At 37.3% G+C, this 14,500-nt stretch overlaps 1 protein-coding gene across 3 annotated transcripts; it reads left to right on the top strand.

Moving 5' to 3' along the window:
* The first annotated feature begins 2,723 nt into the window (after nucleotides 1-2,723).
* Nucleotides 2,724-10,923, top strand: ppp1r42 (protein phosphatase 1, regulatory subunit 42). Of its 3 annotated transcripts, XM_066682336.1 has the most exons (10): nucleotides 2,753-2,848; nucleotides 3,278-3,442; nucleotides 3,846-4,013; nucleotides 4,121-4,287; nucleotides 5,066-5,204; nucleotides 6,271-6,387; nucleotides 7,858-7,975; nucleotides 8,265-8,396; nucleotides 8,676-8,814; nucleotides 10,030-10,923. In XM_066682336.1, exons 3-10 carry the CDS (start codon nucleotides 3,882-3,884, stop codon nucleotides 10,106-10,108), a joined length of 1,023 nt encoding a protein of 340 aa, XP_066538433.1. In that variant the 5' UTR covers nucleotides 2,753-2,848; nucleotides 3,278-3,442; nucleotides 3,846-3,881; the 3' UTR covers nucleotides 10,109-10,923. The 3 variants fall into 3 exon arrangements, with proteins under 3 accessions (XP_066538439.1, XP_066538425.1, XP_066538433.1); XM_066682342.1 differs by lacking the exon at nucleotides 3,278-3,442 and having other exon boundaries at nucleotides 2,724-2,848; nucleotides 8,676-8,778; XM_066682328.1 differs by lacking the exon at nucleotides 3,278-3,442 and having other exon boundaries at nucleotides 2,724-2,848.
* The last annotated feature ends 3,577 nt before the right edge of the window (nucleotides 10,924-14,500 follow it).

Raw genomic sequence — 14,500 nt, 5'->3', positions numbered from 1 at the left:
AGTCACAGTGTCAAAGAATTCTGATCATTTCTAACACCTAATTACAATAATTAAATGCATTTTCAAAGCTTTCAAATTGCTTTGAAACTTCAGATCACTGCATAATACAAAATTTGTCTTAATTTTTTCTTTTTTTGTGAACTTATAGTGCCATTAAAAAGAAATTAATCTAAATTGCAGTTATTGAAAATCATTATGCAAATGTTCCACAGTGTACTTATTGGAATAATGAGGCTTATGATCGTCACCACATGAGTATTTTTATGCTTCACTAATAGATGAAAAAAGTGTATGAATGGAAGTGAGCGCTACCCTGTTTAAAAGCAAAGCATATTATATTTAACACAGATGAGCTGACGGGCACCTAGTATTAAACACATTTATGATGTGTTTTCGATTAACGAAGGCCTCCTAAACTTACTGCTGGAATTTCTACTTCATTTGTAGACTTCAAAGAAAATACTGAAGAATAATAAATAGAGGGGTTGAAGGCTGATAAAAAAGCAATTCAGAGAGTACATCAGACTGATAAGTATAACTAAGCAAGAATGGCTATTTATCACCAGGTGCCTATTAGACTGCAGCCTTTGGGACAAATGACCCTGCATCAGTTCTCAGATTTTTGGTAGCGCTGATGTTTACTTTGGATCAGGGAATATTCCCGACAAGCATGGTAGGAAAGGACTTAAAAACACGCTGGGTGCCCTGAAGGAAACCCTCAAATGTGGGGGAGGACTCCACCCACTAGAGCCACATTTCCTCCCTGCCAAGTGCTCTGCATGCATAAATGGAGGCGAGTCACTCATGCTCAGGAAGTTCATTCCTTGACGTTATATAACAACACATGGGTCACTGCATCCACTCCCCCCATGCTACCATTAGGAATGATACGCATTATTACAGAATGCAATCTGAGCTCTCTATGAGAGGGAGAAAGAAGGACCAAAAAGCTGAGCCTGATAAACATAAGCTCATATTTCTGAGGGTAAACAACACTGGGCCTTGCGTCTTCTAGCCCTCCTGGGTAACGTCAAGTTTAGAAACTACAGCGTCAAAATTATTTTAAATCTGTTAAAGTTAATTGGTGTAACATCGTGAAATGTATATATAAATACAGTCATTCATAAATACATACATAAACACACACCTTTTGAAACTTGCTAATACAATCAGGCAAGCATAGATTTGCAGGATTGCCATCGATTACAGTCATTTGTCATATCTGTGTCACTGGTACTTCAGTGTTGAAGAGACAGTCATTCATTCAAGTACAATGTATACGTTGCCGTTACTGGAAGTCTATGAGGGTAATATAGATTTGTTGCTAATAGTCATAAGTTCCCAAATAATGTACAAAAGTGTACCTTTATTATGTTTCCTGAAACATTTTATAGGACCAAACTTAATAAAAGCAACAGGTTTGTCCTCAGAGCCTAAAAATATAGACCAGGGATTTAAATTCACAAGAAGAAAAATATAATTTGAAGACATCATCCATATGTGGTTTTGGTTTAAGGTGTTAAATCTTCAAACATTATAATTTGCATTTGATTCATTTTTTTTTTTTTAAAAACATACAGCGAACTGAATGAATCCATCGGATGGCCTGCCTGCCTCACAACCTGTCCAAATGCGTTTTCTGCAGTCTGCTCATGTACTCATTTGCGCATGTGAGGCATCCAGCTGTATACACATTGCTGAAACCTAGTGCACTAGTTGAATAGGAATGACAGAGAATGTTCCACTGATACCTACAACATCTAGCACTTCTAAACATGAAAGAAAAGGAAAGCAGAATTAGAAAACAATGCATTGCTACCCTCTCTCCAATGCTCTCTCAAGCCATTTTCACATATGACCTGAAGAGTTGCCCTTCCACAAATGGAGTGTTCACCCAGACATTTTCCAGTGTCAGACATGTTCCCACTACAAAGAATTTTTCTATGATGTTTAACCATGCAGTGAGCACCTGTGTTGTGCATACAGGAGGCACAGTATTCATTTACTGTCAGTTCTCTGGAAAATTACCTGCTCTATTCATACACGGGTTCACTCAAACTTTGACATTACCTGAACTTTGTACTATGGGGCTGGCAGCATAAAATCTGGACATTGTCCGGTACAAATTATTCTGACATTTCTGTTCACACATACAGCTCACCCGGGTTTAGTTTTGGGGTACCATCTCAGGAAGGGGCTTTAGACTGCTGCAGTCAGGCTGCTTTCATGTGTTTTGGGGAGATGGTTTTGACTGAGGTAAATACCTTTTGTTGTTGTTTGTTTGTTGTGTGTGTGTGTGTGTTTATTAGTTTAAGAAACAACTTCAAACTTTCTGGTTCCTACAAAATTACCTACACTAGCTTTAATGCAATCTATACACAAAGAGCATACGAGTGAAAGTGGTTGAGAACTTTTAAAGTAACTTAACAACTAACAATAGATTATTAACTCAGCGTACTGCAGTGTCTAATGCTTGTTATAAATACGATGTAACATGTTGTTAAAAAACACACTCTAAAAACTAATGTACCAATAGTCTACGTGTTTGGACCAAGTTTCGAATCAATGTTCTTAAAAACAACGTTGCAAATACATATGGTATTATTATTAGACTACAAACTTAAACATAACTCTAAGCTGCAAAAGTGGAGAAATTTGAGACGTAGCTATCCTTTATAACGTTGTGCTGCAGTACTCTAAGCTCTGATTGGGTGGTTGCAGGAGTTCTATTTCCATGACAACGGTGGTTTTACTTCCAAAACAAAGTGCCTATGAGTCCTCGGTGCTTGGTAAACACTCCAGTAACCCGGTGTACAGACAGAAAAAAGAGTGAGAGAAATCAACTAAAGTAAGTAGCTATCAACCGGACAGTATAGAGATAAGTCAATATGTGCTTTTATGTTCTCGACGAACGTGTTTCTGTTAACATTAACCTGGGCTAAGCTAGCTAACATTAATTCATCTGAAACTCCAGAACACATGCATCCTCGTCCTCAGTCTTTATTAAACAACCTTATAACTTAACATTTTGTGTATCTTTGCTTTGACATTAAATATAAAACTCTCGTCAGAACAGTGAGAACCTATTCTGGGTCATGTTCCTTTTCTGAATCAATTTAGCGATAATTGTTGAACCTGAATGGGTTAAGCCTGCTCTGAAATATCCTAGGATCAAGTTTATGTCTCGTAAAGATTGCTTTATTCTAGGTATTTTAAATTATTTCTGTTTCAAAGCCATGTCACAACTATCTAACTACTGTGTCTATCCAAATTTAAGGGTCTTGGCTGAGTCCCTTAAGGGGCCACCTCTATTGATTTTACAGGGTTCTTCATGTCATCTAGCCGCAGCCTTATGCGCGAAGATCAAGTGTAGAAAAGACACGCTGTCGTTCCTTGATCATGTACAGCTTTTCAACCTTTGTTATTGGTTCAAAAGCCAAAGGTAAATAGTCTCAGTTTGCTGAACAAATGTAATGCCTAAAAAACGGATTAAAATGTCGTCTTTTCACATCTTTTCAATGTGAAACAAAGTTTTACAATGATAAAGATGCAGCAAGCAGCTGTCTCAGGGCCAGGGTAATAAATAATGCAGACCTCAAGGGAATCAAGCTAGTTTTTCTATGAGTATAGATTTGCCTTCCTGATACACGTAGGTCATGTCACCTTTAGAGCAAATATCTAATTCGCCTTTGGCCCTTAATTTTCCTCTTAAAAGTGGTAGTTGTGTCACAAGAAGTCTGATTATGATCTTAGAGAGTAAATTAACTACAGTGTACAAATATAAACACAGTAGGTGATATTACATTTTCCATCTGCAATTATCCTCCCATCACATTGCATTACAGATAAGAACTTGGGATTAACTGTGTACTCTAGTCATCATGGTACGCCTGACTATAGACCTGATCAATAAAACCAGCAACAACTTCAAAAACAGAAGAAACTGCTCTTTCTCACAGTATCTCAAGAAGTTAACGCATCTCAACTTCTCCAACAAGAACATAGATGATATTGTAAGTCTTGCTATTTTAAATTGGTGCCTATAGTTTGCTCATTTTGCTCCAATTCCACAAATGGAATAAATATTTGTTTCTAATTTCTGTCTTTTTCACATTTACAGGATGATCTGTCCATGTGCAGAAACCTCACAGTTTTCTACCTGTATGACAATCAGATAACGCATATCTGCAATCTGGATTTTGCCTCCAATCTTACACACTTATACCTGCAGAACAACAACATCACTCACATTGAGAACTTGTCATCTCTAGAGAGGCTCTCCAAATTGTAAGTTTAGGGAGGGAAATAATGAGCAGATCCCAGTCAAAAACTTCTGCTTTAGAGAGACTTGTAAACAAATAAAACTAAACATCTATTCGAATGTTTAAACTCTAATTATAAAATATAGTTGGTGTACTATTCAATTATGATATCTCTGTACATTATGGAAAAAACTGTCTGAGCCAACATCACAAAAAATTTATAATAATAATAATAATAATAATAATAATAATAATAATTCATTTTTACAGTCTATATACATTCATTGAATGGGCAGTGAATGATACTCTGGATTATTTTTAGTTTTGTTAATATCAAAAAATTTTGTTTAGTTTTTAACCTTTTTTTGTTTGTTTTACCATGGCAGCTTGTGTTTTCAAAAGGTATAATAAAGGAAATAAAAAAAGTCATTAAAAATTAGTTTTGGGGTTCTCTTATGAAAGCTAGGAAATTGAGCTTCTTCTAGTAAAGCAAGGCTATATCAGGCTGGCCTGATCTACAGCATGAGAAGCCAGTTAAGGCTTTCGGTAGCATCCGAATATTAGGGCCACGTGTGCTGGAACTACAAATTTCAGGGTGGTAGACCTCCTGGAATGGGTTTGAGCACATCCAATTAGTTAATGTTTATAATGGAGGGAATCACCAACGAGTACTTGAAACAGAGTGCATTGAAGATAAAACTTCTTCTGTGCATTCACAGAGACTTTCAGTATCTGTGCAGTGTTACTTCCCTTTAACCGCAGATCAAGTGCGAATGTCAGCAGTCAGTGTTTATTTGTGTTAGGTTTCTGGGGGGCAACAGCATCACTGTGGTTGAGGGTTTGGAGCAACTGAGAGAACTGAAGGAGCTCCACATTGAGAGCCAGAGACTACCGCTCGGAGAGAAGCTGATTTTTGACCCTCGCTCCGTTCTCGCCCTCTCTGTAAGAACCTCAATGCTGCACACAGACCACACTGGAGCCTGGCAGTCTCCTTTTATGTTTATAATACTTAATGTGAACATATACCTTATAGTCCCAATATTTTTATCTGCACGCTTTACCTATTTACACTACCATTATTTGTTTTTTTGCATTTTGTAGTAACTACATCTGTAAATTAATGTAGATTTAAATAAAACTGGTCAGTATACACCACACTAATTTTATGCTCCCAAACTTTCTTTATAATAATATAACTGCCTTTGTCAGTCTTTTGTAATCATTTACAGCTCTGCTAATCTTGTTGGGCATATATTTTTTTGTTTTTTCTATTCTTCTTTTACAGCATTTTACTGATTATTTGAAGCCCGTGAAGCTGCTTAATTCAAATATAGAATCATGTCCCTGCATATGTATATAAGCAACCAGATTTGTTTTATATAATTACAGCTAGGGATTCATTGATATGGGAGTTGTAATTACACACACACACACATAAATATATGTAATATGTAAATATATATATATATATAACAAATCTGTATATACAATTCTTTCAGTCTTTAAACATGGAAAAATATATATTGAGGCTAAGGTTATAATAAAATTTTATTGCCCAAATCTGAGCAGCTGGTCAATGCTGATGTCTTTTTAAGCAAGTATCTGCTGTCTGCTGATACTGAAATGATTGTGATATTATGGTACTTTTGAATGTGTGTCACATTTTATTATATATATATATATATACTGTTGGTAAGTAGTAAGCATAGATAGTGTCATCAGAAATACCAGATTCATATTAAAGCTGTATTTGTGCAAGCTTAGATGATAGTAAAAGAGTTCTCTGTGGCCACTTACTTCAACAGAATCTGTTTACTGTCGTTTAGGTAAACAAACTGCAAAGTTGGGAATCTTGTTTGTTTTGATAATTAATTAAATTGCGGCTAGCACTGGAGCCTTCCAAAAAGCTTTCCATTTAGCAAGACAGTATGGTCATTTATCCTTTAGTAAAAGTTTAAATCATTTCATGTTTCAGATACAAAAATGTAACTCTGTCTATTCTTTTCAGGGCTCACTAAATGTCCTGAATATTAATAACAACAACATTGATGAACTACAGGATTTGGTAGGTCTTAACAAAGTGACCCATTTCTATGCTGCGGACAACCAGCTACAGAACATGGAGGTAAAAGATTACTTTCCTTACATTTCTGTACTGACAGAATACAATTAGGTCATGTCGTTTAAGTACTCTGTTTAGCATATTGTTTTTATTTATTTTGATTTATTTAAGTGCTTTCTGTGAAATGATACAGTGAATGTGCTTAAAAAAATGCCTAATCCTGCAAATCCTGCCAGCAGTTCCCAGTGTAGAGTTGGACAGGGTCAGAATTATTCAACAAATCAGTGGGCTAGTCTCCAGGGACCACCTTTGCTGACAGCTTAAACAAGCGCAAGTTTTCCTTCTTCCTTAGTAAACTTATTTTACTCCACATTATACAACTGATACTCCATCTCCAATGGCAGTTTTTTATGAGAGTATTTCTGTTCAGATGCTTCTTATAACAGACCATACAAAAGGTCTGCCATTGCATTTTATGATAGTTCTTGACTAATTTCTTCAGGTCAGGCTCTTCTGTTAATTTGATATGTGCAGTCTGACAGACTTGAAGAAATGTGGAGTAGGTATAAAAACCTTGTAGTGTAGTCGTGCAGTAACTTCTGCACACAGGCCAAAAGCCACCCCTCAGCGCCACTGCTGCAGGTAATTGCGATACATGTGTCAAAGGAAGCATTCATGTTTAGCAGATATCTCCTTTAATTTATACAACCCCTTGGCCACTATTGATTTGGCAAAGACAGCACCCAAGAGGTCGATTCTTCTTCTTTTTCGTGCACAGTTCAGTGGGAATCCAGAGAAAACATTATGGATTTTTAAAAGAGATTATGACAAGCAGTCAGCCAAGTGACAAATGGGGATCTGCCGAGGCCGTTAGTGGCGTGTGGCCAGACGGGCGAGGACGGGGGATCGAAGAGCTGGTCAAATACAGGTTCATAACTGGCCATCATTAGTCCAGCACAGGGCCGGAGAGGAGCCCAGTCAGGAGTGCATTCAGCACTCTTGCGCATGGGAGAGCAATTTGGTGCCGGCCAGTTCCCAGCCAAGCCCTCTGAGTGACGGGCCTGACACGATCATTTATCAAAGCCTGTGAGCCCGCCGTTCGCCTGGGTCCCGCTAGAGTTGATTGCACGCGGACTGAAAAGTGGAAGCACTTTGGCCGAGACAGGAAGGCAATGAACAATCAGAGTGTGTCCAGAGAGTATTCATATTTCCAAGCTGGATTAATGTGTCTTTAGATAAACATACACTCTGGGCAACATGCTGGAGGGCAACTGCCCCAGGGAACTTGTTAGTCCGAGTGACAGTATTTATTAGACCAAGATGATGTTTTGTTTACGCCTTCACTTTCATAAGTAACTAAAGATGTTCAGAGCTATTGGAAAGAGCAGATTGTTCACCCTAGTTGTGCAGATTTTTAAAACCTTATGGTGTCACTCTCTCCCTGATATAAATCTAACTGCCAAGGATTTAGTGGTAGAATTTGTTTTCTAAATTAGAGGCAATAACACTGAAAGGTTTTGTTTGCAATTTCAGGAGCTGGAAGCAGTGTTTAGCCAGTGGCCTCAACTACATCGAATGGATTTACGTGGAAATCCTGTGTGTCATAAACCCAAGTACAGAGACAGACTAATAACTATGTGCAGAAAACTTGGTAAGAGTGTGCCAGTAACTCACTATACAGAGAATACACTTTTTTTAAGAGTTTAATCATTATATTTTGTTTGTAAAAAGTGTTTAAACATTATAAAACTCGTGAAAAATAATGTATATAGAATTACAGTCAGATGTCGGACCAGCAATTAATCACCGAAAATATTAGAGAAAATTACACAGAAGGATCACCAATTAAATCACATTTTCAGTAACATTTCTGTGATATAATGATCATCCAAAACAATTTTTTATGTGTGTGTGTGTGTGTGTGTTCTTTTCATTTCTAGAGGACCTTGATGGCAAGGAAATAAATGAGTTATCAAGGCAGTTTCTAATTAACTGGAAAGCTTCAAAAGACGCTAAGAAGAAAGCATGGAATGAAACTAACATAGCAGGAGAAATAACATATCCCTTCTCTTGTATGATCATATGTTCTCTATTCATGTTGACCTATTCTGTCTGTAACAACAATACTAACATTTTCAGAGTGCACATAAATATAAAGAGTTCACTGTATACAAGTAATGTTTTACTGTACTGTTTTATCTTTAAATTTCCAAACAATACATTTTTGTTAATTATAGTAAGCTTATGCAGTACGTCTCTTACCATTAACCACACACACCCATGTCCCTTTGTGTCCTGTGTTTTGGAATCTTGACAAGATGTGACTCACCTTTTTCTTTTTTCAATTGCAGCTGACTTTCACTTGGGCCCCCAGCATCACTTAGTCCAAAGCCATGCAGGGTTTCTAGGGAGGAGGAAGCCACTAGATTTTGGGAGGCCCAGCATGAAAATAAGGTCAGACCCAATGTGGACAGACTTTAGAGGAGTAAGGTATGAACAATATCACCCTCTATTCATTTATTCACTTCCCTCATATAAAACAGCCCTTGCAATATCTTTATAATCAGTTGCTAAATCCTGACTTCAGTAGGGCATTGATATGGTTTATAGCAGGGGTGCACAAACAATTCGTCTTAGAGGGACAACAGTGTCTCAGTAAAGATGACAGACTTCAACTTAACCCTTTAAGGTGCATACTTTTGTCACTAACATTCTTTAGAAAATACAGCTTTTAGAGGAAAATTGGAATTTGATTAATAGAAAAATATGTCAGTTGGCTAGCTGGGACAGGATTTTCTGGTGGAACAAACCCAAATGTCCTTCAAGGAGGGTGTTGGAATCAAGTGACTTAGACATATTGCCATATACACTGTTATATAATTATATAATATGAGGCAAAGCTCATACCTTGTTCTCGTATAAACAATCAAGCTAAACCTACTTCACGTAGCGGTCTGTTTCCTTCCTCCCTACTTGCCTGATAAATGGCCTGCTATTTGTCAAAAGCTACATCCCATAGATTTTAAACGTCTCTTGCAAATAAACAGCTTTCTTTTTTGCAGCTAGCCTGAGGTTAACCATCACTTCCCTAAGCTGTTGTATGTGGGGCCATAAGCTACAGTTAAACTTTAGAAAAAACTGCCTCTGTCCCCTGAGAGTATACCCAGTAAATCACTTCTTCCAGAGGTGGACCACTCAGCTTGAATTCAGGCTTTAGACCAAGCCGGGAATTGTGCCATGCGAGGTTGGCAGTCTCTAAGGATGCATCCCACCGCAGTCCCAACGGGAGGGTTCATCAGCAGTGCTGCACGGACGGCAGCTTAAACGATGGCCTGACAGAGTTCTTAGACATCAGATGAGGAATGTGCTGCGCTCTGGCATCTCACATTCTTACGTTTTGGATGCTGTCAGGAGACAGATCTATTAGACTGTGAATATCCATTACTCAAATAGGAGAACAGTTGAAAAAAATTGATTTTAAACAAGTGGCCAAACTGACATAAAATCATCTAATATATTGATATGTATTATTAATACTTTTATTCTTCTTATTAATGATATTGATTGTATTATTATAATTGTTTTTGTATGTCCATATTTTAGGTGTAATTTCTATGTACAAAAATGAATAGACAGACTTTGTTTTCTTAGAATTTAAAGGTACACTTTGTGTTTGTCCTTTTTGTTCTTTGCATGTGAAACAAGAGTGAAGATTCCAGCCAGCACACGGCAAGACACAGAGATGCAAAAGTCTTCAAAAATTCAGAGTCAAAATGCTCTTTAAGCATCTTCTCATGGTGACTGTGTGGACCTCATAAAGGCAACTCCCCAAGCCCACACACACACGAGCGCGCACACACACATTTTACCATGAATGCATCTGGAACGGATCTGGGTGCACTCAGTAAGATGAGGACCATTGTTGCAGCCTGCTACTGTCATTATGTCACTGTGTTTCTGTGAATGTAGATGTTTCAGAGCTGTTTTACGCTGACAGCGCCCACTTTCATTCATAATTTATTCCATGCCCTCATATACTGCCTGAATGATATCTTGCCAGACTATTTGATCAAATGATGTCTCTCAGATATTCCTGCATTTTATCAAATCAGTCTGAGGGTTTTTAAAATGTTGTATATATTTCGAGCAATGCTTTTCAAATAAGCGGTATTGTGTAAATGTCATTCATTTAATATCCAGGCAATATGGTCATAAGGTTATACATCTTAGAGCATCGGGGGATAAAAGCTGAAAACGGTACAAAAAAGGGGACAGTATACAGATGTCTCAGCAACTGAAGGTAATCATTTTTCCACCTTTTGGCCTTAATGTAACTTCCATTGCTTTGAGAACTCTTAGCAACCTCTTTGTTGGATTTGCAAATGATGTCTTTTTTCTCAGTACAGGCTTCTCGACAGCTCATGGTGGATTGACACAAACACATATTTTTAAATCTGATAGATGTTTCTGTAATGGTAATTGTTTTGGTGCTCTACAAGGGCTTTAATTTATCTCCCGTCTGATGGTTAAAACCTAAGGACTTAAAGGATGGTCACTGAATTTTATGTGTCAGGTTTCATTTGAGTTGTGATGTTTAATAACAGCTTAATAAATTGTGTTTTTTCATTAACACATTTTGTTTTAGATGATTGTATTTTTGGTGTCTGTGTTGTCTATTGTGAACTATAAATGGAAGGGTTTTTTATAATCTAATGATTCTAAAATCAAAATTATTATATATAATCATGACTAATAATTTGGTTAAGACCTGCCATTTATGAAATGTTTTCCTAAATTTTTTAAAATGCTTTTGTAGGCCACATTTACTCAGGTTTGTTTACATTTTCATCAGCCTAATTTAGTGATAAAAGAAAAGGCACTGATAGAAATATATGGGACAGTTTTTTTTTCTAGACATTACTGAGTACTGTATCAGGACCTTAGTATTAGGTGAACACACAAATGAAATACTTATGCATTTTATTTGGTGAGTGTGGCCTACGATAAGACGCATGCTCTAATAGCCAATGTTGCTCTATTGAGGGAGTTTTTCTAACCACACCAGGGTATAGACCCACCGTGAAAGATGTGGAGTAATTAGGTAGAGAAGCTTACTTAACCTCTTTTGCTCCACTTCATAATTAGTAGCCTGAAGCGAAACTGTTACTTCATCCTTACAAAAACAATGTTTATTAAGAACAGTCTGAGATATACATGTTATGAATAATTCCATTCATTAATTCCATCTCTCTGCATGGACTCTGGAAATCAGAGTGATTAATTTAGGAGTCTCACAAGAATTTCCTCATACTTGCCTGTTGATTGCGGTGTTTAGAGTTTATTTATTGGCCGTGTTTCAGGAAATGAAGCTGTGCGTTGCTGTCTGCAGGTAAAAATATCATGCCCAATATCTTCACCATTCAGACTGTTCATGTCCTGTTGCCAGTATCTCCAATGCGTCTTGGCAAAAAATACATGATTAAATGTGAGAGATGGTTAATAACTACCTCTATTTTCTCTATTTAATTTACATTACTATTTTTATTATTATTACTATTATTATTTATACTGCTCAAGTAATAAAATGTAAGGTGATTTTTCTTCACATTCTGTTTACGTTGACTGTCTAATTCCCTTCACTGGAGTTCCTTTCAGGGCGTTAAGTTGTTGGTCCGTTTTTGTACATTGGTTTACACCAACATTTCTTATGCTAATATGCTGGATGTGCTATTATGTTCCAAGAGGGAGTTGAGATGTTTGTGGCCATGTGTACAAACATATTTAGTGTTTATCTGAAGTTAAAGGCCTGAAGGAGAATGACATCGATTTTTCAAAAGTTCAGGTTAATTCAATTTTTGAGAGGAAAATTAAAATAAATGTAGTGACTCTGGGATTCTGAAGTAATTTACTTGTTCACAACATTTAAAAAAAGAGCACTAGAAAATTACTTCAGTCTGTTGGTAAATGCTACAGAGAAGTTGATAGTTTCCTCTGAAACTGAAAAAATTACTTAGTACTTAGTTTTTGAGCCACTGTCTTGCAGCTGTTTTTAACTAGTCATTTTATCATGACTTGAATGTGGATATATTCTGCTCTAAACACCTCTGCCTACTGGTGCCATCCACTGAAATGCCATTTAGGCAAAGCTTTAAAGGCAGTCCTAATTCTCTCACAGTTACATATTTGAGCTTGGGTGAGTTAGGTGAGCTCACACTGGTCCAGAACCTCTGCTCTCCTCTTCCCCTCCTCATATGAGTTGAGAGCAGAAGTGAGCGGAGCCCCTCTGGCTGCCACTGAGCTTTAAAGGCTTTGATTAATTGCGCTGGAGTGAAAGAGCTGTCAGCTCGTTGTTTTCCCAATAAATGAGAGGCTCCCGAGAGCGGCTTCAAGGTGAGGCGCTGCTTTATATAGATTTTAATGCAGAGGGAGCGGAGTGGTCACTCAGAACCGAGAGAGGGAGGGTGAAACAGAGAACGCTGAATGGCTGCGGGTCCACAGCCAAACTCCTCACACATTTAGGCTAAAGGTAAGACTCTCGTTCTACGCATGACTTTTAACACAGAATAACAGTTTGTAATGCTTTGGTTTCAGTCCAGCCCTGTGCCGGTGAAGGTAGTCGCACAAGACCTTTGTGCTGTGTTTATGCTTTCTTATTTTCCACTGTAATTGGTCAGTTATCTAGAAGTTTTCTATGTGCGTTGTCTCGTGCATAAATGAATCTCTGAATGTTTGTATTATGAGTATGTTTGTGTCATATTTGTCCGGTTGTTGTGCCACTGAGTGACATGCACACGCTGCTACACGTATGGTGTAGAGTAAGGGGTTTAGGACTAGGACGATAACTGGTATTAGATCAGTGTGAATGTTACGGGTGATGGTCCTAAGGTTAGAGTTAGGTGTTGGGATCTGGATTCATATTCTCAAGTTTAAAGGGTAAAGAAGCACTGTTATAGCTCTTATAGTGCTGCATTTTCTGAGGCACTTTTTGCTGTTATTGTCCTCAGTAATTTCAGGTATTTCATTTATATTTAGCTGAACGTATCTGCAAAGTATATTCGCGCAGCCTGCTGGACTATAACATCCCTGTTAAGTAATCCTTAGAACAAAATAATTTCAAGAAACACTGGCAATTTTAGTAGAACTACAAAGCTTAATATCACAGTTTAACAGTGCTGGATCAATGGAAATGAAGTGGATAAATAACTAGGAAAAGAGACCAGGAGTCGTGATGTCTGCTTTAGTCTTTTGATTGACAATAGTAAAATCTAAGCAAATTTAAGAAAGATATTTTTGTGTGTGTGTACTTTTTTCTCCTGCCACAGCCTGCGTGTACCTCTCCGCTGTGAATGGATTAAACAATGAAATTTAAGTTCAAACCTAAACCCACTGTGGGCTTACTCGTAAGAGTCGTAAGAGTCGTAAATGTTTCGAATCCATCAGGCACCATCCGATACCCATTTTGTTATAGCCTTCTGCGAAGAACGTTCATACACACTCGGTTCTTTGGACGTCTGTTCTTATCACCGCCAAAAAAATGCAGATTTTTTATTAGCTTTACTGTAGGTTATAAATATAAGCGCACATTCCTGTGTAAATCTGGCAGAGCGAGCTTTCATTTCCTGCAAATTAAGATTGTCATAGTTTTGGGCATTCACGATTAATTGAGCTATTTTGTTAAAATACCCTGTATTTATTAATATCCTGCACAATTTAAGGCACATCTGCTGTTTAATCCTGACCTTCGCCTATTGCAAAACAAATAATAAAACGTGATAGAAAATATTACATCGCTTTTTTTTCTTTCTTTGTAGTTGTTTGTTTATAATGTCCTCCTTTTTCATGTCGAGGGGTGTTACATTTTTATGAAGCAGGCTTTAAACAAATAACTATAACAGTGATGGCATGTTTATTGACTAAGCAATACGTGTGCGCAAGTTTGAATCCTCAGACCACACGTTCTGTTGATTTTCTCACAGAAAAGAAGTAGGACATACTTTACAGAAACACATTTACATTTTTCTTGCAGGTTTAAAGCGCGGTTTCTTTTCATTTTCTTGAGATTAACATACTGAGTGAAAATATGTATCCTGTACCAACCATATGTTTGTTTTCCACAAGATTGTAAACTCAGTACATAACTGTGCCCTAAAAAACCCTCGGTATGTGTTCATTTATT

This window comes from Hoplias malabaricus, chromosome 1, assembly GCF_029633855.1.
Source record: "Hoplias malabaricus isolate fHopMal1 chromosome 1, fHopMal1.hap1, whole genome shotgun sequence".
NCBI lineage: Eukaryota > Metazoa > Chordata > Actinopteri > Characiformes > Erythrinidae > Hoplias > Hoplias malabaricus.
The sequence above is the reverse complement of the archived record's forward strand: the minus strand, read 5'-3'. Positions and strand labels throughout refer to the sequence as shown.